At 38.8% G+C, this 24,401-nt stretch overlaps 2 protein-coding genes and 1 pseudogene across 3 annotated transcripts; all 3 read right to left on the reverse strand.

Moving 5' to 3' along the window:
- Nucleotides 1-2,413: 2,413 nt before the first annotated feature.
- On the reverse strand, nt 2,414-12,689 carry cyp4v2a (cytochrome P450, family 4, subfamily V, member 2a). Its single transcript, XM_067585057.1, has 11 exons — nt 12,332-12,689; nt 12,052-12,164; nt 8,316-8,401; nt 7,001-7,191; nt 6,768-6,837; nt 6,528-6,654; nt 6,252-6,425; nt 5,466-5,568; nt 4,701-4,835; nt 3,421-3,600; nt 2,414-3,285 (listed from the first exon to the last, which is right to left on the reverse strand). Exons 1-11 carry the CDS (start codon nt 12,522-12,524, stop codon nt 3,122-3,124), a joined length of 1,536 nt encoding a protein of 511 aa, XP_067441158.1. The 5' UTR covers nt 12,525-12,689; the 3' UTR covers nt 2,414-3,121.
- Nucleotides 8,525-11,502, reverse strand: LOC137180632 (piggyBac transposable element-derived protein 4-like; annotated as a pseudogene).
- A 442-nt stretch (nt 12,690-13,131) lies between the features above and the next one.
- Nucleotides 13,132-21,638, reverse strand: tlr3 (toll-like receptor 3). 2 transcript variants are annotated; one of them, XM_067585059.1, is made up of 6 exons: nt 21,122-21,638; nt 19,873-19,985; nt 18,148-18,615; nt 17,512-17,706; nt 15,504-17,356; nt 13,132-15,347 (listed from the first exon to the last, which is right to left on the reverse strand). In XM_067585059.1, exons 3-6 carry the CDS (start codon nt 18,601-18,603, stop codon nt 15,116-15,118), a joined length of 2,736 nt encoding a protein of 911 aa, XP_067441160.1. In that variant the 5' UTR covers nt 18,604-18,615; nt 19,873-19,985; nt 21,122-21,638; the 3' UTR covers nt 13,132-15,115. The 2 variants fall into 2 exon arrangements, with proteins under 2 accessions (XP_067441160.1, XP_067441159.1); XM_067585058.1 differs by lacking the exon at nt 19,873-19,985 and having other exon boundaries at nt 21,122-21,637.
- Between the last annotated feature and the right edge of the window lie 2,763 nt (nt 21,639-24,401).

Raw genomic sequence — 24,401 nt, forward strand, 5'->3', positions numbered from 1 at the left:
GTAGAATAAAACTGCCAGGCATGGGAGAGTTGAGGGACTTAGACTAATGGGGTCAGTCCTATGCACCTTCAGCTTTTTCCATTTTAAGTTGTTTATTAGACTTGAAAAAAGGTTGAAAAATACAGTGAACAGTTGACTAGTAACCAAAAAGGCATGCTAAGCAAAGAGGAAATCTCTCTGTCCAACTTTTCCAACTAAACGTTCAGAAGGCATCTGTAATGTCAAACTGAAAGAATGAAAAGACAAAAAAAACATAAAGATAGACATATTCCCTAAATAATTATAATTACCATTACAGTGTGTAGATATTTAAAATAACAGAAACATTATCAGGAACCATGTACATGTACTTTTATATGTATTATTTTTACTTTGTGATACATTATTGTAATTAACATTTTTACACACTACTTTAGATTTGTACTGCAAAATAAAATGAATGCCTTATCTTTAGAACAGAGGCGTGTCTTGAAAGTTAATCTCATGCAATTCACCTACTATGGCCATGCATTAAATGTGAGCAAAAGCTTTCATTCGAGCCATTTATTAGAGATTCTCAGATAAATGAGCTCTTCCTGCTTCATTTGGAGCTCAGGCGCCTCAGCTCTGTCCAGCCATTGATTAGAGGTGTGCTCAATAATTCAAATAATAGCATCGGAAAAGAGCATGCAATTCATCATCAGTCATGTCACTTTGGTGTTAGGCAATGACCCTTGCAGTCATGCCAGCTAAATCATCCTATGACATTATGGATGGGGTCATTTGTAACTGTGTCATGCTAAGATTGCTACTTTGTCACAATGGATCCTTCTGACCTCAATGGGATTCAGTAAAGAGTTTTACTCATTATAAAGCTGATTGTGCTCTCATAAGAGTTCCAGCCACCAGGGTGAAGTGAGGTCAAGAGTGCTGAAGATGTGTTAAGGATTAGGTGCGACTACAGTTTTGCATCTTTAATCAACACTTTAATCAGTTCTCAACAGTATATATTTTAAACCTGCATTAAAGGGTCAATTGGATTTTACACATGAAGATCAGTTTACTCCCAATGGGGAGTACTACTCAGCCTGTAAAAACAGGCTGTGGGTATCTCATGAAAGATGCACAGAGGGTTTCATGAAAGAGGATATCCTGTTGCATTATGGGGAATGTAGTACCCAGTGCCTTGGGACCTTTAGCCATACAAAGGACTAAAATTTAGAACATCTCAGCATCTGCAGCATCCGTTTTTACCTTTTTTCCAACTGTCACAACTTTATGAAAGTGCAATACCAAATCACCGTAGTGCCCCTTTAAGCATATAAGCATATAACATATTTGTTATATTAAAGGGAAACTTCTGTATTTTTCAACCTGGACCCTATTTTCCCATCATTTTGTGTCTAAGTGACTAATGGGGACAACAGTTTTTGAAATTGGTCCTGTATTGAGCAAGAGCGCTTCAGCCAGCAGCTGTGAAACGGCCTGCAATGTAATCCTTTGGGGCAATAGTGCCACAGTAATGTACATCCACTAAAAGTGCTTGTTTTTGCCACTGACAGGCTCAGATTGTTATTATAAGTGTCTGACAACATTATGGAAAGGACCATACAGAGAAATAAAACATTTTTCTTTACCTTTCGCTTGATCTTGTCTGTTTGTTATTGTGTCTAACCAAGTCTCGGCCAAAGAGAAGTGTCATTTTGAAATCTCGCAAGAGTTTGAGAGTTGGAGAGAGGAGTTCCAGAAAGAGTTTGTTGTGTTGGAGTACAGAAAGTGTAGCTTAGTGTTATCTAAAAGATTTTCAAAGTCATGGCTGAATATTTGGCTGATTTCAACAACAACTTTACTCTTGCGTGATTTCAGAACGAGACTTCTCCTTGAGTGAGACTTGGTTAGACAAATATAACATAAAATAAAATAAAATAATAAATAAAATAACAAACAGACTGGATCAAGCGAAAGGTTAAAAAAAAAAAAAAACATTTTATTTTTCTGTACGGTCCTTTCCATAATGTTGTCAGACACCTATAATAACAATCTGAGCCTGTCAGTGGCAAAAACAAGACATTTTAGTGGACGTACATTGATAGAGCGCTATTGCCCCAAAGGCTGAATTGCTCTCGCTCAATACTATAGGTGTACGTAGTTTAATAATTGTTGTCTCCATTAGTCACTTAGACACAAAAAGATGGGAAAATAGGGTCCAGGTTGAAAAATACAGAAGTTTCCCTTTAACACTATACCCAACAATTCTGTAGGTCAGTACAGCTTTTAGCCTCTTTTAGTTGTTTGTTGACACATTAGCCAATGCAACTTAATGAGTCCACAGTTGTCAGAGCTTGTGATTCAGTGAAACTGTTTTGGATTCTTTCTGCCCCCTTGTGGTCACTTGGAGGTTGTAAGGTGGGCTCATGAATAAAAGAACGTCGGAGTCTTTAACAATCATTATTTATTTCAAAAGGCGAACAGTAAAGCATGACATAGTTCTCAGTAGTGTCATAGTATCGTACATTCAGTAGTAGCTATCATAAGTCTCTAGCTCTCTATACACAGGGTCTCAAGCAAGGTCATGCAATACGGCCACATACTGTGCAATAGTCTCATGAGGTGTCTATGCTTTCTGAAGGCATGCCATCCTATGACAACATTAACTTTGGGTGTGAAATGTTTCTCTAATGCAGTAACAGCAGAGGGAAAAGTGTCACCCGTGTCTGGCAATGAGTAGAAAATCTGTTGTCTCTCGGCCCCGAGGCAATAGAGTAAAGTAGCTCTCTTGCAAACTTCAGGCCAAGCATTCTCCTTTGCATTAATCACTAGCAAGTAGTTGTTGAAAATTCATATCCACATGTTGAAAGGTGTCAGTGGCCCTCCCAGGCAAAGCATAAACAACAGAGGTTCACTCATCGCCAAAATGTTAGGTGGGCTCATGAATAACAGAACACAAGAGCCATTTCTTTCAACAGGCTGACAGTAAAGCGAAACATAGTTCTCAGCATAGTATTAGCTATGCTGCTACAGTAGCTAGGGGTTTGAAAATTAACATTCAGAAGAAATGCTGCACAAACGAAAACGGCTGATTCTTGTGCTATGTATTACTAAGTCCTATTATGAACTGGAGCAGGTGCTACTTTGATGAAGTCTAAGGCTTCCTTTTTTCCAGTTTGATCCAGATGCCTCTCTCTGGTCGGAGGATGAGCTCTCCTACTGGCCTCAGCTCTTCACGTTTCTGACAAGCTTCAACACTGAAGTTACGCAGAATAGATGCCAAAATCACCTTTTCTTCCATTAGAGCAAACCGCTGACCTGAGTACCATTATAATGGAAAGAAAACAGCAGTGATGCTTGATGTGATACAAAGATTAAAGAGCTTCACTCAGAAAACAAAGTATATATGGAGAGAGATCCAGTAAACTACAAAGTCAAGTGTTCTGATCTTACCTATACAGTTGCGGAGTCCAGCAGAGAAGGGGATGTATGCATATGGAGGTCTTCCCACTGAATTCTCAGGCAGAAAGCGTTCTGGCCGAAACTCCTCAGGCTCAGGGAAGTATCGTGGGTCACGGTGTAGAGCGTAGGTGATGATGACAACGTTTGCACCTTTGGGGACTTTGAAACCATCTACAGGCACAAAAGGAACATAGTTAAGAAAGAAAATGATCTTTATTAATGCTTTATCTTTTTTTTTTTTTTTGATGTTTTGACCTATCATTAGGTCCTGCAGTGGGATCAGGCTGGGGTGCCGTGTCTACTGAGCCCTCTGACATGCATCACCATTCTCTAGCCCTGATCTAATGTACTTTTGAACTTCCTTTGAATCCTACCCTCACCCAAGCAAAGAGCAGATGCTCAGCAGCTTGGTCTGGCCTTACTGCAAATACATTGCATCTGCTTTAGTTACTCTACACTGGCTTGATAAGCATAATCTGAATGTCATGGCAGCCAGCATCCCTGCTTATCAAGCTCCACTCTTACAACTAGTTATATCAGAAACTTAATGACACACAGATTTCTTATCAATACACAGTAAAATTTGCCAAATCTGGAACATTTTAGCAATATCATTGCAATCACAAAACTTGTCAGTCAGCTTGATAAGTATACTTACTGCTAATGATAGGATTGTAGCCCAGAACTTCAAAAAAGTTGTAATTAACCAATCATGTAATTAATCATGTAGCACTTTAGGATAGATGGTGTGGGAAACATGTTAGAAAGCGATATGAGACAGATCTCAGTAGAAAGGAAAAAAGTCCCCTTTCGTAGGTCAATTTTCTGAGGGTTTTTTTGTTTGTTTGTTTTTTATTTTAGCAGGAAAAACAGCAGAGCAATGTAAAACCATTACCAGCAATAGGCCTGACTCAGTTTAGAAACTGTTTTCCAGCAGGTTTCCTGGTGTCCCACAATAAGGACAGCTCATCAGAAACAACTTTTTGGTCAATAGTTTTGTGTAAAAACTGACTGATATTTAACCAATGTCGCAAGTTGTGATGCTGTTTAAATAATAATTTGATTAAACTCTGTGAAAATTGTGGAAAAGACAGCTTGTCAACTCCATAAAATAGATGTTAGGTGACAAAGAAACACTATTTTTCAAATGAAAATAACCTAGAAAGTCTAGCTTCTCTTGGCTTCTTGTAAAAAAAAATATCACTCCTTGGGGGATTTGCACTCATCAGATGAATGCGTCATTCAAGTGTCATCACTCATCTCTAACTCACTGATATGGCAGTCTTCACCGATGCTACGGGCAAAGAAAGGAACAGAGGGAAACAGTCGCAGGGCCTCCTTGATCACACACTCCAGGTATTTGAGTTTCTTCAGGTCCTCTGTGTTAATAGGTCGGTCAGATGTACCTTTACACACAACACAGGAAACACTGTTAAACTGATACATAATAACAGGACATGGTGTAACATTGTGTTCTTATGTCCTTGACAGTTTCTCTACTTTCCCACCTTCTACAGTTGATTAAATGGCTTAAATGGTACTGTATTGTTTCATTGACACACCTCATGGATGTGTTGTGTTTATTCAATAAGACACAAATTCAAGAGTCAAGAGCGAAGTTCCTACCCATAGACCATATCAACAATCATTCACAGAAGAAATTGGTTATATAACTAGGTGTGATAAGGTCATGTAATTATTAATTTTACATTACAAAAAGAAATGTTTAGCATATCACAAAATGAATGCTTAAGGACCAGTTCAGATCCTTGTCCTGGAGTAAACTTTACATATGTTATTACTATGAAATCATCAAGATTACATCATGGAAAATCCATGGAGGCCACTTTAAAAGTGAAAATAATTCAATTATTCTTTATGTATGTTGGCAAGGATTTTCACAGCTGAGCTCCTCTTGATTTGTAAAGAGCAATTAGTCTGAACACAGATGAGTCAAAGGGCCTTTAGGCGGGAAAATAAATGATGTCATGAAAGTGAGAAGAAGTGCGGTGACTAGGAGGGCATGTTACTGTTACCGAACACCTCCTGAAGCTCTTGTTGAACTTTGCTGTGCGCCTCAGGGTGGGAGCCCAGCAGATGTAGGGCCCAGTTCATAGAGGCTGCTGTGGTATCATGACCCTGCAAAAGGAAGCAGTTAAATGGAGAACAACACATTATTAAAGATTTTAAAGCTGCATGAACAGGGTTTTGTTTTTTTTTGGCCACAACATTGTGACGGTAATTTAATCTCATACAACACTGACATGTAACCTTATAATGTTGGTATGGGGAGGATGTTAGCAAATAATTGTATAGCTTTGTATTTTGTATGGAGTGCTCTGTGTGTTTTTTGCTTTGTACTTTTTGCTGTTGTGCTGTTGTATGTTTTGATTGAGGGGGACTGCGGATGAAAATTAGTTTTGAGCTAACTCCGGTGCACTGCATCTTTTATGTTGAAAACTGTACACTGTCCCAATAAATAAATACAATAAATTGCCTGTTTACACACCCAGCAGATATTAGTTTTCATTTGGAATTGTTTTGAAAGTCAAATATTCCCTCTCCTTTCAATAGTTTAATTTAATTTGCCTGCTTCTGCTTGAAACAAGGTTGAAGACAACAGTGAGAAAGAACCCAAACAGTTCAGTCACTGGCCATAATACCAAAAGAAAGAGCTGAAAGGCTCTAATATGCTGTATAGAGCTGAGGCAAACCGCAGAGCTGGGTGATAATTCTGTTTGTTCATCACTATGAGGAACTCCTTTCAAATTACACATAGTCAAGAGACACATTGTTAAAGTAAAAATAAAATAAATACCAACCCTAAACATAAAGGTGTCCACTTCCTCCTGAATGTCCTGATGGCTCATCCCATTGCCGTCCTCATCAGTAGTCTTCAAGAGCATGTCCAGAAATGCTCGTCTTTTCCTCGTGCCCTGGTCAGACTCGCTGTCTGATCCAGTGTTAGAAATGTTCTCTGCTCTTTCACGTATCACCTGAGGAGAAATGATTAAGGTAGAATATTGTGCCTCTTCTGCTTAAATTCTGCATCATCAACAACATTCAAGGATTTTTGGACCACTGGACCCGTCACTCACTTTGTATGTAAAGGAATGGAGGATCTTGAGTGTCTTGTCATGCTCCCGGCCCTCACCAAAGAAGGTGTACATAAAGTCAGGCCAAAACCAAGGTGACCTCTGTCTGCGGCTGATAATGTCACTCATTCTAAGGATGAAAGGTTAGGTAAAAGACAAATAAACATAAAACAATTGATCAGACACTTTTTCCTTATTATTGCATGTATTCATGTGACAGCAAAGAAAATTAAAAGAACTCACCTATACACACTCTGTACATACTCTGAATCAGAATTACTCTGGGCGTAAATTTTCTTTCCCATTGCAGTTTCTGAAAAGACATTGTTTAAAGGGTATTTGAATGCCCAATGTATATATTCAGTATTGTGTATCCCTCTTATTTTATAAGTTAATGCATGTTATATGAAAACACAGGTAAACAGTTCATCCATACATGAGCACATGCACATTCAATATACAGCACATACACTCACCACAGATAATGTCCAGGGCACACAAGGTGATGTGATTGAAGCAGTTGAATGGGCCCTTCCCTGCCTGCTTCTCCAGCTTCTCCACCAGGATCTCTGACTGCTCATTCATCACTTCCAAGAAGTCCGTCAGGATGGAGAAGTGGAAGGTGGGAGTCAACATCTTTCGCCGCTGACGCCACTTACGGCCAGTGCTGATCAAAAGATGGAGACGTCAAAGAGGGTAAAAGAGTAAGAGTGATCCCCTGAACTTTCATCTAACATCACCATGACCTCAAGATTTTTAATAACGGCAGTGGTAATAAGTCTTGGACTTTATTGTGTCATCCTTGACATTTTTGTTGGTGAGTGTGCTTTAATGTCCTCCTCATACTGTCAAATAAATTGAACTAAACTAAAGACCTTCAACACTTTGGCCCATAATGAGGTATTCTAAAAATAAATTGACATGAAACTTGCTGTGTGGACATATAATGGTCACAAGAAAATAAATCTGAATGTTTTCGATGACCCCTTGACTTGTCCCAGCCTGTAGCTCCATCATGAAGTCAATATTTCTTCATGTACAAGACAAATAATAAAATCTAATGAGCAGATTGACACAAAAAACACTGAATACATTAATGCTGCCCAGATAATAACTGTCTTTTATTTCTGTTTTTATTTCTTTTCAATTTTCTTTTGTTTTATTTTACATTGGAATTGGTTTTATCTTTTTTATGATTTCTTTTTATTTGCTGCTCTATGTGAAGCACTTTGTGACATGGGTTTTGAAAAGTACTCTATAAATAAAGTTTACTATTATTATTATTATTATTATTATTATTGACCATCTCTTTCCTGAGGTGCCACTTTAAGTTCAAATTTGTACCCAAATTTGCCTTTTTGATGAACTTTTCTGTATGCAGTGACCCCTTAACTTTTCCCTCCCTCAGAGCAAAATTCACACTTGCAAATAACATAATCAAAATTAAATGAAAGGCTGCATGAAATTTACTTCTTAACACTTTCATACTCCCATAACATCTCTGTCCATGTTGGACATTACATGACCTTTCTTCTAGCACCACCCTCTGCATGCTATGTATACAAGTATACATGTAGTCTTTCCAGTGTGAATCCACTACACACTCAAAACATGGTCAGACTTAGTCTACAGTAAGCTTACGGGACTCTGCTTTGGTCTTGTTTTTGTTTTGTATAAATATTTCTTAAATTTCTCTATATTAATTCAAAAGTCACACATTTTATATGACTAACAGACCTTTACTATTTATTTATATTTTACTATATATCACACTGTGCAGAGGCTACATACCTAGTGAGCAGACCAGTTCCAAGCCAAGGATGGAGGAAGCTGTATGCATAGGCTTTTTCCATATGAACAGCGTTGGTCAGAACTGTCTATAAAAAACAGTTTGTAGAAAAAGACATATGATAATAAGAATATATTATACCATAGCCTTGTTAGACCAATCACATTAAGAGAGTTATTTAGCAAAACACTGTCAGCATCCATCTAATTGTTTAACCGCTGACTATGTACAGGTACTGTAAATATACAGGTGAAGGTGCCTTAAAGTTACAATGGCTGCAGTCTGTGCAGTGGAGCAGCAGCATTATAAAAAAGTGCAATGGCATCCTTAATAGAACGTCTTGTTAAGCAGGGAATAACAAGGTTAAAGTCAACCTGAGTTACTTTAGCTTTAACTCTGCAGCTACAACTTCATTAACCCTTGTTTGGTGTTTGTGGTTTTGTTACTCACCCAATGTTTGGGGATCCAGTGGACCCACAAAATTATTGGGTTTTTAAGACAATACAGCCATGACAATTTATGTACAAATACCTAACAGATGTGGACTTTATCTCAGTTGCAAGCAACATAGACAGCAGATATGGTTTATATTTGCCATTTACCTCTGCTAGATCACATTTATCAATAAAAGTGCTATTCATTTTTTGTGATAAAATGTGATTTTTGTATATATATTTTTTTGTATGTATACACACACACACACACACACACACACACATATAAATGAAAAAGCGTTGTGCGCCAAGATGTCCAAGACATTAAAAAATATCATAAGTGGCAAGCACAGGGTTCTTCTTTTGCAGCTATAGCCAGTCACCAGTTTGTCAAAATTGTCCACCCTACCTTTTGTGGCATTGAAATCCATTATGATTTCAGGTTTTTGATGCTCCTGGCCACAGATTCTTCCATCCCTATGCAGTGTACTCATGAGTACCACATTTTTGCCTTTCTTTGCCACCAGAGACGTGTAAGCCATGAATACAACAGGCCTGTGTAGTCTGTGTAGTCAACACCTGAGGTAGGAGCTCTGTCTTGTTTTTTCGTACTGGTCCTACCATCGTTAGCTGCCTCTTTAGGAGCTCCTGTCCCAGCTTGTGCAAAGTAAAAAAGTTATCGCATATGATGTAGCCAAAGAGTCCCTGTGCATTTCCAGGACAACTCGCATCCCTTGGTTCTTCTCAAGGGCTCCTCCATCTGGCTTCCTTGTATACACTTGCACACATACGATGAAGCAGCATCACAGGCAGCCCAGATCTTAATTCCATATTTTGCGGGTTTAGACATTATGCACTGCCTGAGGGGGCAGTGGCCCCTAAATAATGAATAAGCTTCTCATCAACAGTAACATTGGGCTGAGGGTTGTAAAACAGGGGAATGTGGTCCACCCACTTGTCCTACACTGACCTGATGGCAGCTAGCTTATCTCTCTGCCACGGAGCTCTTCTAGTGTCCAGGTTATTGAAGTGGATAATCCTGGAAAAAATTTGGAAGTTTTCCAAAGACGTTGACTACATTTACGTACAAACTAATATTCCACTATTATTCTGACTGTGACAATATTCCAAATATGATATGGGTCATGTAAACAGCATATTCCATTTGGCTATTCCGATTTAGGCCTTCTTCCGAATGTAGCATTTTCTGCTTAAGACATGTGAGATATGTCGATATTATTGAGGTTTCAGGAGCACTCTTTGGAAAAATGGGCTGGAAAAACAGAGCATGGCTTCTCCACAATGGGGACGGAGGGGTTTGATTATTATCATAATTAACGGTGACGACTCGGTGTGATGCACCAAAAACACTCAACAGTGTAGTAAACATCATGGGACAACCTAGGTATTGGATGTGCCTGTAACTATAACTAACTATCAGTCATATCAATATAAATTATAAATATCAGACAGCAGCTCACTAATGTTTTACACCTCATTGGTTTACTTCACTGCCTGCAGAGATCTTGTGATTCCCATTCCCATTGGATCAACTCTGAAAACCCTCTGCATGTAAATGGGAATATTAGTGGAGTATTCATTTTCATTAGCAATTTAAATAGCTTAGTAGGAATACAGCCTTTTTTGGAATAAGTAAGGGAAAAAACTGAATATTTTGTGCATGTAAATGTAGTCACTGTTGCATGGAAAAGTTTTCTGCCAGTTTCTGCATCCCACAGGGATTCTGTGGATTCCCCATTGGATCTGAAAACACCAGCAAGGATAACAACCCCCTGCATGAAAGTATGCGTGTAAATGGGTTTGGTCCATCTCCTTCCACCTCTCTCCAAAAACATGCTTTCAATCCAAATTGGTGCAGTCCAGAATTTTCTGGATGGTGACTGGGATAAAAAGTTCAAAAGAAGACTTTATATCCTGCACATGAGTAACCACCATCCATGTTGGCCCTGGTTGCATCCTTATCACATTGGCAGCCATGTGGAGGGGCTCATTCCTTGGGCAAGAAGACCATTCAATTTCACCATTCTTTGACATCCATATTTCTCCTCCTGCAGGCTGCTCCTGGGGCTGGCTGAGGGTCAATCTCATCCTCTTCTTCAATCTCACTGTCAGACTCTGAATTGACATAAACATGATCCTCAAGTTCTGGAAACTCTTCATCTTCAGCTTCAAAGCTCTCTTCTAAAATAATTTTAAGGTCCTCAGAGCAGAGAATAGTTTTGCCATATTGATCAACTGTGATCAACAGTTTGCAGCTGGGGTAGAGTGTGAGAAAATATAGAATGTTTAGAATGTTTTGAAATAACATTGTGCAGGTTCCTGCAGGACATTTTGTAGTTTTACACACTACAGAGGATAAAGTGTGCAGGAATATGTGGGAGCAGACAGGTTCTCGGTGCTTGAAATGTAACTGTGATGATGTAACCTTGACTGTGTGTGTGTGTGTACTTTCACACACTACAGAGGGTAGAGAATGCATGAATAGCAGGAGCAGAAAGGTTCTTGGTGCTATGTCGAAACCTTGTGTGTGTGTATGTATGTTGTACACAGAGAAGCTGGAAGGTGATCTTGAAAAGAAAAGAAATAAGAATCCTTATTACTACTACACTACTGTGTGTGTGTGTGTGTGTGTGTGTGTGTGTGTGTGTGTGTGTGTGTGTGTGTGTGTGTGTGTGTGTGTGTGTGGTCCAGGTGTTCCTCATTTGTGGGGACATAAATCTGTTTACACAGTCATGTTGTGGGGACTCGCCTCCCTTATGGGGACAAAAAGCAAATCCCCTTAACGTAAATCATTAATTTTAGGGTGAAGACTTGGTTTAGAGTTTAGGTTAGTTTAGGGTTATATTTAGGTCGAGGTAAATGTCCAGGAAATGAATGTATGTCAATGTTATGTCCTATGAAGTCATGGAAACATGACTGTGTGTGTGTGTGTGTGTGTATGTGTGTTTTAGTAAACATTGAAAACGGGTCCCACAGACCCGAACACCATACAAGGGTTAAGTTTTGAATGTGTGAGCTATTTTTATTCCAAGAAAATGTGATATTTGGGTGTTGTAGTTACATCTGTTCAAGCTTTGACTGTAATCGCCCAACATATAGCAAAACTGATGCGAGGTGTATGAATAAAATTAGGAAATAAATAAAATCTGCACTTTTGACATATTAATAGGACTTTTTGGTCCTATTAATATGTCAAAGGTACGTTTACAGGATAAGGCATGTGGACCCTAAATGCTACACCCACTGTTGGAAATGTGATACTGTAAATGTGGAGTTACTATACCTCAACAGTCTCAGCATGAAACAAAACCACAAATGGCACTGGTCCAACCCAAATTTTAAGCAGTGGTGCATTACAGAACTCACGGGTATAATCCACAATTTGACGAAAGAAATCTGAAACAAGAAAAGAATTATACAGTAACATAGTATTATCTCATGTTACAGTACTTACATAGCCAATTATTTCCTCACTAGTGTCAGTCAACTGTCAGTGCCTTGACAATCTGCACATGAAGCAGTCTATGCAGCCTCCCATAGCAGCATGTTGATTGCTTTCTTACCTCCTGCATTGGTTTTGAACTGCAGTGCATTTCCAATGAAGAGGTATGTTCCTTCCACCTCTGGAATAGGCTTCATTTCAAACCATTTGTGCAAGTAACTGCTGAGCAGCTTGTAGGTGATGTAGGTCAGAGTAACAATGAAGATGCTGACCCCAAGTAAAGGTACCGTACAACTACCAAGTAAACCTGCCATCTTTTTTGCAGTACCAGGCTGTCTTTGTGTGCCTCCGCTATTAAGAGGCTGTGAAGTGTCCTCTCTGCTGTGGCCCCTCCTACCCTGTGCTGTCAACTTACTGGGTTAACGGTCAGTATGGTATATTTGGACATTCATTGTTCTTGGTCAGAATCATTCTACAGCATTTTATAAGACTGTTATAGAACGGTGAAGAAGAAAAAGGTGAAAAAAACATAAGGACTAAAATGTGCAAGATCAGAGTGATCTGTAAATATTGGCATAAATTGTGTAATAAATGTTAATTATTTACCATGTGATAACTGACCGGCCCTGACCAAGGCCTTTGTCCTACTTAGACCTTGTTTGGTATTTGTCACCATCATTTCATGTCATGTCTGACCTGATTGGTTAATAAATAACAGCTTTATCCTTGTATTGGATATCTGGTTGCCCACAATAGTTTTCACTGCTGGAAGATATGAAATAAATAACCTTATATATATATATATATATATATATATAGATAGATAGATAGATAGATAGATATAGATATAGATAGATAGATAGATAGATAGATAGATAGATAGATAGATAGATAGATATGAAACTTTATTTAATCAGACAATCATTCAGAACAAGATCTTTTTTGCACAAGCGACAAAACAAACATGGCCAGACAAACAAAAGTATATACAGCATCAGAAACAATCACAGACATCACCATGTACATTCACTGTCAAAAGTTTAAAATCAGCCAATGGAATGAGACATTCAAGATTTGAAATAATCTGTGATTCTTTTTTTTTAGGTGCAAAGTCATGGAAGGAAGTCTTCCCACATTCAGTATTTACACAAGGGCTAACTGGAGTTAAACAGTCCTGAGATCTGGTCTGTTGAGAGTTGGTTTAAACATCTGAGAAGCGATATACTGGGGCAGCTTTTATATATAAAATGATAGTGCGTAGCTCTGAGGACCAGCCTTCTTTTTCATATAGTACAGTGTACAACATTTTTGTCCTGTAATGAAGCACAAAGCACAATTGCATGAGAATACAGGATATCTCCATAGTCAAACCTTCCTGGACAAAACACTTTTTTGTCTGCATTTAGTACAAGTTTAAGATTATGCAGAGATGTCTGAGGAGTGTTAAAAGCAGATTGTAGTCTAGATATACTATCTTGACTTGAAGAGCAGCCAAATGCATAAGCCTGTGTCATCCACATAAAGGCGGATATTATACATCTGTGTTGGAGTGATAATATTGTTTATGTAGAGTGTAAATATCCTTGTGGATCCTTGCAGTGCGCCCTTATTTAGACTAATGTGAGACTATCACTGCAGATCACCTGTGTTCTATCAGACAAAAGTGCACACAGTGCACACCAGTTCTGAGCAAAAACGTCCAGACAGCATAGTTTGTTGAGTAAAACACAGTGGCCAAAAGCCTTAGAAAGATCAACAAACAACCCTTTTGATTACAGTCATAATCCTGGTCTCATTTAAAAGGTAAATCTAAATTTTACAACTAAAAAGTCAGAATGAGTTTAAATCATCCTGAAAATAATGCCACCAAGGCTAAAGTGTCCCAGGACAATGTTGCTTTACAGGTTAAAGGATCATTGCAAGGGAGGAGATCGTATATATTGGACGATAATTGTTGATGTTATCAGTGGATCCACCTTTGTGCCTGAGCTGCCTTCCATTCTGCTGGTATCCTACCAGTAATGAGTGTTAGATTAAATATATGGCTACTGCAAGTAGTGACAAAGAGAGTACTAAGGCTCAGGACATAAGAATCTAGATTGTATTCATCTGGTGACCGTCTTATGTTTAAACCTGCAAGTGCATTACATACTTAATTACTGAAAGGCCTAAAGAAAATGTAAATGTGTAAGGGGATATTGCTTACTGTTCAGAATAAATCTTACAGGATATGTTGTACTGTACTCTCCATATACTTTATGTATACTGTACCATACTGAAAATATACCATGAATAGAAATAATGTGCTCCAGTTCCTTGAATCTGGCCTCATTCCATGTTTCTATAACTGCATTGCATAACTTGTTTCAAATAAAATGTACATAAGCATAAACATTACTATACCAAAAACATATCTGACAATCAGTACCAAATTAAAAAGTAACAGTGTCCTACTTGTATATATGGTGTCACTAATGGGAGATTTGATTAGCATTTGAAGCACAGAAAATGCTGTAGTTTCTTACAATAACCACTAGATGTCATTATGACATAACATTAAATAGGACTATGAGGAGCAGAAGATTGAATTACTCTTTACACATTAAAAACTAACTCCCTATACTGTTATATTAAGCTTACCACCTAAAATGGAAAAATAAATGTCACAAGACTCAGCTTAATTATACATTAAAAAAAAAATCATGTTCTGCTATCACATCACAAGACTGTGATATATATGTATACTGAGTTAATTAAGGGTTTATTCACTTATTAATCTTTTCACTGTAAGGACCGACCTTTTAGAAAACCCTTTATTAAGAGATTGCATCATTACAACCAACATATTGTACATTGGTAATTATTATTACAAATGGTGTTTTCCATTATTACTAATGAAAAACAGTCACTGCTCCAATCGATTAGTCATGCCAAGCGCTATGAGGAGCTTCTGGTTAAAGGCAGGCACTCTCTCCTTATGGACAGGCCAGTCGAGGATGCAGCATGGACGCAACATGCCCCTGCGGAGGAAGATCGAGCGACATAACTTGTAGTCGTGCACATCCTGCAGGAAGACCAGAATCACAGAGTCCCTGCTGTCTTCAATGACCTGGTGAAGTGCATGATGGGCTTTAAAGCTAAATGAGAAAAGACAAGAGGTGGTGGGCGGGGGCAGAAAGACAACTTTGAAAACTCACTCTTCCACAAATGTACAACAAAAATATCTATATAACACAGACAACCCGTGTAATGTGATGAATGTGTGATTCAGGCAGTGTGTGTGTATAGTTTACCGTATACACCAGGGATCTTTGAGAAGCCTTTCAGTGACGACAAACAGGATTTTTCTGGACTTTCTCATATTTTCCAGAATTGACTCAAGCTGTGACATGCCAGGGACTGAATCCTCATCCTCCAAACAAAACTTGCACTTTTCATTCTTTAAAGAGTCCATTTTTCTCTTAACCCAGTTGGCGTCTTCTTCTGCATATATGACATAGGCATCATACTCAAATTCCCTGCCCTCCTCAACTTTGGCATCACTAAATCCTAATGTGCGATTGATCAGGATGTTCCAATAAAAGTGAATCCTCCAGCCATGGAACCGCACTAGAAGTGCAGTTACAGTCAGCATGATAATGACTGTGCTGCTCAGTATGTAAAGGGCCTGAAATGGGACCATATCTTTGCAAGAGAGTGTGTCAAAATCCATGACCGAGTGGTTAAAGTAAGCTAGTGGAGTGTTGCACTTATACTGGTCCTTGAGACTTGGCACACTGGTATTTGTGTTATTTATCCATGTCACGAACCACAGGATGCTCTCACAGGTACAGTCAAATGGATTTTTGTCCATGACGAGCATGCTGAGGTTGCTCATAGGAGTTTTGAACACTTCGGGCCTCACAGTTGTAATCAGGTTCTTCTGTAAATGTAAAACCTGCAGTGAGTTCAGATCGTCAAAAATTGAGTCCTTTAGATTGTTGAGGAGATTGTAGGCTAAGCTTAGTTCTTGGAGGTTACTCAACCCTCTCAGAGCCTCCAATGGGATCTCATCTAGCCCATTACTATCCATCTGTAAGGATAACAAGTTCTGTGCCCCTTTGAGAAACAACACTGGCCCACCTAGGTTAGCACTCTTCCACAACCGGGCTAAGTTATTGTGTTGGAGATTCAGGACCTTCAGGTTAACAAGCCCATCCAACAGATTCTCTCTGATGTTAGCGATGTTGTTGTTACTGAGATCCAGTTTGGTGAGGTTGGATAGGGGCCTGAATGGAGAAGGATCCAGGTTCAAGGCTGAGACTATAAGGCTTTTCCCCAAAGTCAGGACCCTAAGATTGGGCACATTGACAAATGACGTGGAGCTTAGATTGACAGTCTGGTGGTTATTAGACATATGGATCTCTTGAATTTGGCTCAGGCCTTCAAACTCTTTCCCAGTGAGAGTTTGTTTGATATAATTGTAATTTAGAAGAAGAGTGGTGAGGTTTCTTAAAACGGAGAAGGTTCCAGGATGAATCTGTGCTATAGCTGTTCCTGTCAGGTCTAACCTCTTGAGAGGTGATCCCGCAAGGGAGACTAGGGTCTTGTTGGTGATGTTTTTGAGTGATGTATAACTGCTCCAGCTCATATCAAGTTCTTTCAGACTCATCAAGCCTGTAAAGGTGTACTCTGTGATTTCCCGAGCTGAAGTTCTCTGTAAAATTAAACTCTCCAAGGTGCTTAATGGTTGGAAGGAGAAATTGTCAATAATTGGGGTGGAGGAGGTACGACTTTTCACCAGAGCTTTTCTCAAGCTGAGTTTTTTCAAACTTTTAAGCCCCTTAAATGTGTCCTTTGTTAGGTGCTTGATGTTGTTGTCTGCCAGATTTAGAATCTGAAGTCTGGACAGCCACTGAAATGAGCCTTCTCCAATTTTACCCATGCCATTACCAGAGAGATCCAGAGAGGTTAGATTTGTTTTCTCTAGCCCTCTAAAAGTTGTGTTTGTGAGTGTGACAAGCTTCATCTTCTGAAGAGACAGGGCATTAATGGCTGTCCCTGACAGCTCTGAGCAGAGTTTAGAAATAACCAGAGTGCCCATACTGCCCTTATCCATGATTAAAGTATGTAGACTTGAAAGGGGCTTAAAGCAACCCGGCTCCAACTGCAACAAAACAAAACAAACACATCTTGCAGTGAGACAAAAAAGGGAAACAAAACAGACTACTGAAACCAAGTTGCTGCTATAACTCTACTTTCTACTAGTGGTTACATTTTGATAGCATAATTTCATTTCTTGTTTCTTGGTACGTTTCTTACTGTTTTTAGAGATATAGATGACAGGTTGAGGACTTGCAGAGAGGACGAATGGTTAAGGTAGAAAAAGTCGTCTTTCTTCAAAGAGGTGAAGCTATTCAAGGCCAGACTGAGGTTCTCCAGGCTGGGCAGCTGAGGCTGAGAGCCGAGCTTGGCTGACAGCAGGTTGTTTTTTGAAACATCAAGAAATTTAAGGCTCTGTGAATTATGAAAGGAGAATAAAAATGCAATATAGTGTTATTTTAATGCAATGCATGATAGGCATATCAAGCATGGTTGCTACTTTCAGTGCCTAGCTCCACAGCATATTTCAGACATCATCTCTTTGCTTTAAAAGCAAAGCTGAGGCATTTTAATTCAGTTTAGCATTTACAGAAAGTAATTAATCTCTATTATAATCAATACTTTTTCTTCTTTCCTTCTTTTCTGTTGCTGTGTTTTTTTATATTTGTTTTGTTTTAATGTTATATTACCATGTAAAGCCCTTTTTGGTGATATACTAATAAAATTCACCTTCTCTTCATTACCCATAATTTCTGGCATCGTCACCATCATTGCAGCATAGCTCATGATGCTTTAGATCAATTTCTCTCTCCAGCTTTTAGTGATACAACATAACCATCTTATGGAGACATGTACCTGTAGTGCAAAGAAGGGTTCTCCTTTTAGCTTTAGCCTATTGCTAGCCATATTCAACCTTGTTAGATTGGTGCAGTGACTCATATCCTCTTTCTCCAGCACATGCACTTCATTGTGTTCCACGTTCAGCGTCTGCAGCAGAGGCAGTGTCTGGCACAAACCCTGGTCCAGCCTGGTGATACTGTTGTAACCGACATCAAGGTGGAGGAGGCCTGGGTATGGGGCTAGTGACAGAGGGGGAATCCCCACCAATATGTTGTGAGACATATCGAGGCTGATGATGTTCCCAGGGAGGTTTGGAGGGACCGCCCTGAGGCTGAGGCGGCTGCAGTCAGCTCTTCCATCTTGCACATAGCAGGAGGTCTTCTTCTGGGAGGCCACGCAATGGTGCGATGTCGTCATAAAAAAAAATAAGATGATCACCCCAGGAAGGAGAAGGAAACGAGGGGCACACATCACTTCAAAAACCTTTTAAAAAAGAGAGAGAGAGAACAAAATCTATATAAGTCTTAAACCTCAATTATCTGATATTTTTTGCCACTTGTGGGTAGCACAACAAGCTGAAAGAACAACACTGACATAGGGGAGAATGGGGTAACATGAGCCACTTTTTACATTTAATGATTTTACCACAAAATAAAAGTGTATTTGTTTCAAATAATAGTTACTATATGTACCTCAGGTTGTTGTGTACCCATGTAAATTAAAACAAGTTATCTAATTAATATGGTTTTATGACCCATCAAAAAAAGTTAGTCCTATGGCACAACTTACCCCAAAGTATAGGTAAAATGAGCATGGAGATGGGGTAAATTGAGCACTCTAGGCGTAAAATGAGCCACCGTTAAATACTGATATAAAAAAGACACAAAATCTAACAATTTGGAGATAATTTTGAACTTCATTATTGCCATCAGTTTAACAAAGTCTCTTCCAGGATGACAATGCCCCAATTCACAGGACATGAGGGGTCACTGAATGGTTTGATGAGTATGAAAATGATGTGAATCATATGCTATGGCCTTCACAGTCACCAGATCTCACCTATGGGAGATTTTGGACCGACATGTTAGACAGCACTCTCCACCACCATCATCAAAACACCAAATGAGGGAATGTCTTTTTGAAGAATGGTGTTCATCCCTCCAGTAGAGTTCAGAGATTTGTAGAATCAATGCTACGGCACAATGAAGCTGTTCTGGTGGGACATGGTGGCCCAACACCTTACTAAGACACTTTATGTTGTTTTCTCTTTTAATTTATCACTCGTCTGTGTGTACAGCATGTTTGTGTGTGGCTTAACCTTAACATTAGTCAACAATTAGGTATTTATTCATCAACACTGTAACACTTGTAACAGTGATCAAACATTAACATGAACAGTGTCTCTACTCTCTAGAATATCAGAAAATAATACTTAAATACACAGATTACTATGCACATATGTAGCCTATTTAAACTTTTGGGGGTAAATTGAACCATTAATTCAACTTGCCCCAACATCACTGGTACATTTTACCCCACAACCTCCATTTTGACATGTTAGCAGACAGGTGCCCATTTACACATTGAGCAGACACAGAACCACATTAGGAAACACAGTCGTGTTTCTGGTAAAATGCAAGTCCAAAATTCATTCTTTTAGCTCTGGTTTGGCTTCACCAAGTCCTGAAGGTAATATCTGGCTCTTGCTGCATGAGCTGCTAAATGCTCCCCTATGTTCACCTGCTAGTTGGTAGCTTTGTCTGTCTCTTGTTTGGTGCTGGCCAGGTAGTGTGCAGTGCATTAATCAGAGCTTCTTCACTGTAAAAAGCTGCCTGCCGTTGCTGGAAACAATGCTAATGAGAGCAGTGAAAGTGAATCAAAACAATAATGACACAAGAGTACAACCAAAACAAAAAGCTGAAAGATGTCACTATTTCATGAAGAGACTCAGGTCCCACAAAGTCTGCAGCAAGCTGCTGCGGATGTTCTACCAGTCTGTGGTTGCCAGCGTTCTCTTCCACACTGTAGAGGCAGCATGTCTAAACAGCTGGACAGGCTGGTTAGGAGAGCAGGCTCAGTGGTTGGCATGGAGCCGGACTCTCTGGTGTCGATTGCAGAGAGCTGCCAACCACCCCTTGCACAGCACATTGGCCAACCAGAGGAGTATGCTCATTGGTAGGCAGCTGTCACAGGGAATGGACAGACTCAGGATATCTTTCATCCTCAGTGCCATTCAGCTCTTCAACACCTCCCAACAGAGGCAGAGGAAGTGAGTCTTGATGACTCACCTGGGTTGCTGTGCTGGACTTTGCTCTGTTTAAACTTGGACTCATTTACTGGCACCTTTTCTTATTGGCCATATTAGCTATGAACATACGAATGAGTAGCTACACATCTGCACTCAGAGCCACCTACTTATAAGGGGCAGATTTCACGTCACAGGATTTCACTTCTTTCTTTCATTCTTTACTCAAAACTTCTCAAATACATCCATACATGTTGGAGCCCAAATCCGACTACATTCATGTACAGTCCCCATTTAGTTGTTACAGTGGCTAGTTTACCATGTCTCACCTGCTTATCATTAGTGTATCATGTCATTTTCTGCTCGTTATGACCAGTCATTTTTAATCTATCTATATGCTTCATAGAGCTAAGGGGAAGTGAGTCGAGTGATATTGTCCTGTGGGTTTGTCACTATGAGTAACACCTCTCACAGTACACATAGTCATTTGATCTAATGGTCATTGTTTAATGCAGCTTTAATATACGTCATTGTCCAGGTATCACATCAATGTGTTGCTTAAATGAGGAAAAAAGTGATTATTCTGTTCCACCTCTGACATAACATGTCTAATATAATATAATATTATAAAACATATATCCTGGTATTATTCAAGTTCAGTATAAGACTGCATGATAATTACAGCGCCTTTGCATTCCACACACTCAGAGCGGCCATTATTTTGGATAATAGCTGAGTTCTTACCAGACTTTGTCTTCTTTGCATATTGCCTGTTGCAGCTAGACTTCACACAGGACAGAAGACGTCCACTTCCAGCATCACACAGTCTGAATATTTCCCCCAGAATGCAGACTCTAGAGAAGTTTAAGAGGCAAGGATTGCGGCAGCAAAGCAAGTAAATAAGGAAATGAGAATCTGCCAACACCGGTTTTACTTCCACATTTGTGTGTAGTTCCACCGGAGCAGTAACTGTTTCATGCAGAATTTGGGAAATCAAGTTTGAATTAACTCCATACTCCTACAAACCCCCTATACACCAAACAGGAGCCGGAATTCGTATTAATGATGGCACATTTGCCATATCTCAATGTTCTCTGATCAGTACGGCTCGCGGCAACGTTGTCTCACTCGCACAGAGAGGGACGTACCTAAATTTTAAGAGAAACGCTGCACTTTACCGTAATGTATGTGTTTGTTAAATACAAGCTAGGTGTTCCCAATCCCCAATTATATCCATAATCTTGTAAACATGTTTTAATAATAACTACATGGTAGAGATTGGTATGCCGCAGCTTTTAATAAGAGCTCACACGAATGCGTTTTGAGACAACACAACGCTGTGTAGTATAACTACCTTAAAACAATGAGTAGACGTGCAAGACATTTGTTCATGTGGAAGAGCAAGGCTTTAGCTGCAATTTTGATACAAATAGAGTTATTTAATAGATTAAAAAAACTGATAAGTTTGAAAGAATATATGGATTTGGTATCCTGTATGCATCACAGTTAAAACTTTGTCTGGGCTGTTTGACCTTGACAGGTCAAACATCTTCCATAAATTAAGCAAGACTGTAGGCACTAAGCCTGTTTTATTCTGGTGATATAGTTAACAAGAATGAACTTGTCTGGAGTGCATAATGTTTCACCCATTCCTGTAAGACAGGTAGGTTGATCACTTTTGCTCTGATATGTAGGCTACCAGAAATGCCAGCTGCTCCAATCCATTCAATAAAAAAAGTTATGTTTACATGATTTTGACATTTTATTTTGGACTGAATTCAAACACAATAATTGACTGTGTCTTTAAATTATACAGAATTATTTCAAGCTGCATCTGCAAAGACACATATTTGGAATATGGGCTTTGAAAGACACATTCAGTGTAAAACTGCTCAACAAATGAATAATTCAGAATATAACAGTTGGCAGTGGCAATTACGGTATCACTTTATTTGTGCAGTCCATAGTTCAACTATGAGGTGACACAGACATATAATGCACGCTCTTATTCTAGTCACATTAGGAGCTGAGTGTGAGCATAAGTGACCAATAAGTGCATGTCTCTGTTTTTATAACAGCAGCTCCCCTAAACCTACAATATAGAGCTCAACATTTTGTCCTAGCAGAAGTGAGTGATTTGCTCACCTGTGACATGTGGTTACTTCAAATAGACCCCACAACGTTAAAAATGCAGAAGTGGGGGAATCCCATAAAAGAGCAGCTGGGTGCTCAGGTCAGTAGAATCTACTGTACATAGGGGTGTAGAGGCAGTAGACTACATCACTTACCAAAGATCAATTTACTTTAATACACATTGAAAGAATATAAGACACAAACAATATTTTTACAATCTCACACAGATTTTATTTTACCAGTTCCCTTGAGCCTGCAGAAACTCTGCATTTAAATGTCATAACATACTGTATGATACAATCAGTAGATCTAAACTGCTGCAAATAATCTTTGCAAATACATTTGCAAGCTTTATTCACCTGGAGTAGGTTTTCTGAGCATAAAAGCTCTCTTTTATTACCACAGTCACACACACACACACACACACACACACACACACACACAAACTTGTGTGGCCTGAAACGTTCAGTATCAGAGAAACGAAACTTAAATGTGTTAAGCTGAAAAAAAGCTTAAAGCTGGGATTCTTTCAAATAACCACTAGATGGCAGCAAAATACTTTTTTGTGCCACTCCTGTACTGTGAAATCTCTATTTCGCAGTACTAGTCTTCCTTATAGGTGCAGAACTTTGCATATGTAACAGTTCTATATTAAAAAAACATACAACAGATAAATAATTATAGATAATTATACCATTTCCTTGCATACATGACGCTGTATGGTCTGACATGTTGTGACTTAAGTTTCTCTGCCTCTATAGCACAACAAATTGCAATTTCAAGCATTTAGTGTGTAATGTCAACAGTGACAGTGACTAATAACAATGACGTTTTCTCTTGAAATATGTATTTTAGCTCAAACTACAAGTAATTATAATGTATAAATCCAGAGACTGAAGTAGATATCATAAAGATACTGTATATATTGTAAATAAATGTAGTGGAGCTAATTTATTGAACAGTGAATCCTGGTATCATTTCACTTCGAGGCTGCCTGTAAGTGCATTAGTAAAACAGTCCAAAACATTTGAAGATAACCACATGGCCAAACCTATTCTGAATAGTCAGCAGTAATGTAAAAGCAGAAATGACCCGCTGGTGTTAAATGACTCATATTTTTGAACAACAGTAGGTCAAAAAAAAGACTGCTCTTCCTTAAAGCAAAAGCAATTAATGTCTTGTTATTGAATATGTGTAAGTAATATGTAATTTCATAATTATTTGCATAGATTGATTATCGTCCTTCAAAGTAAGTCTTTTGAATTTAAGTGAATTGTACTTCACACAGAAACACTTATTTTCATATTTGCTTTACTATCCTGTCGACAGTTCACTCACTGAGCGTACCTCTCACTGGAATATCTTTGGTGTCATTTCAACTCTTGAATCAACCACTTCAAATCACAGTGTGCTAATAAGCTTTATATGAGCTGTCATACAACAGATCACAACTCCCATCATCCCCCAGAATGCCATTAATCCCAACTGGCATGATTTAAAACTGCACTGTCTCAAAATGCTATTAAAATGAAGGATTTATTTCAGTGAAATCAGTGAGGAACTTTAATTAGAAGTCTGTCTGTATTTCCAGCATTTTTTCAAAGTCATTTTTCAGGCTTTATCATCTATACTCCCATGTTTTCATGCAAATTCCAGAGAAATGCTATTTTTGCAAACCTGTCTTTAACACCAGAATGAACAAAATGACACATATACATTAAATTATGTTTTATCTGAATATTTGTGATTAATTTTGAATAGCGATTTAACAGTGTGATAGAATTTCCTGCATCAATGACATATCTAACATGTGCCTATCTCACCATAAATTATGGCTTTTGACAGCATCATCTCTGCTTCTCCTCCTGTTTACAGCTCCCTTGCACACTCC

This window comes from Thunnus thynnus, chromosome 3, assembly GCF_963924715.1.
Source record: "Thunnus thynnus chromosome 3, fThuThy2.1, whole genome shotgun sequence".
Lineage (NCBI taxonomy): Eukaryota > Metazoa > Chordata > Actinopteri > Scombriformes > Scombridae > Thunnus > Thunnus thynnus.

What these genes read in the sequence shown, in the direction of transcription:
- cyp4v2a (XM_067585057.1), bottom strand. Translation starts at nt 12,524, where the DNA reads ATGGCAGGTTTACTTGGTAGTTGTACGGTACCTTTACTTGGGGTCAGC. An exon ending in TCCATTCCTTTACATACAAA is followed by an intron (nt 6,426 to 6,527) that starts GTGAGTGACGGG and finishes ATTTCTCCTCAG; the next exon opens with GTGATACGTGAAAGAGCAGA. An exon ending in CGGTGAAGACTGCCATATCA is followed by an intron (nt 3,601 to 4,700) that starts GTGAGTTAGAGA and finishes TTGTGCCTGTAG; the next exon opens with ATGGTTTCAAAGTCCCCAAA.
- tlr3 (XM_067585058.1), bottom strand. Translation starts at nt 21,142, where the DNA reads ATGCAAAGAAGACAAAGTCTG. An exon ending in TGCAAAGAAGACAAAGTCTG is followed by an intron (nt 18,616 to 21,121) that starts GTAAGAACTCAG and finishes CTTTTTTAAAAG; the next exon opens with GTTTTTGAAGTGATGTGTGC. An exon ending in CATCTATATCTCTAAAAACA is followed by an intron (nt 17,357 to 17,511) that starts GTAAGAAACGTA and finishes GTTTTGTTGCAG; the next exon opens with TTGGAGCCGGGTTGCTTTAA.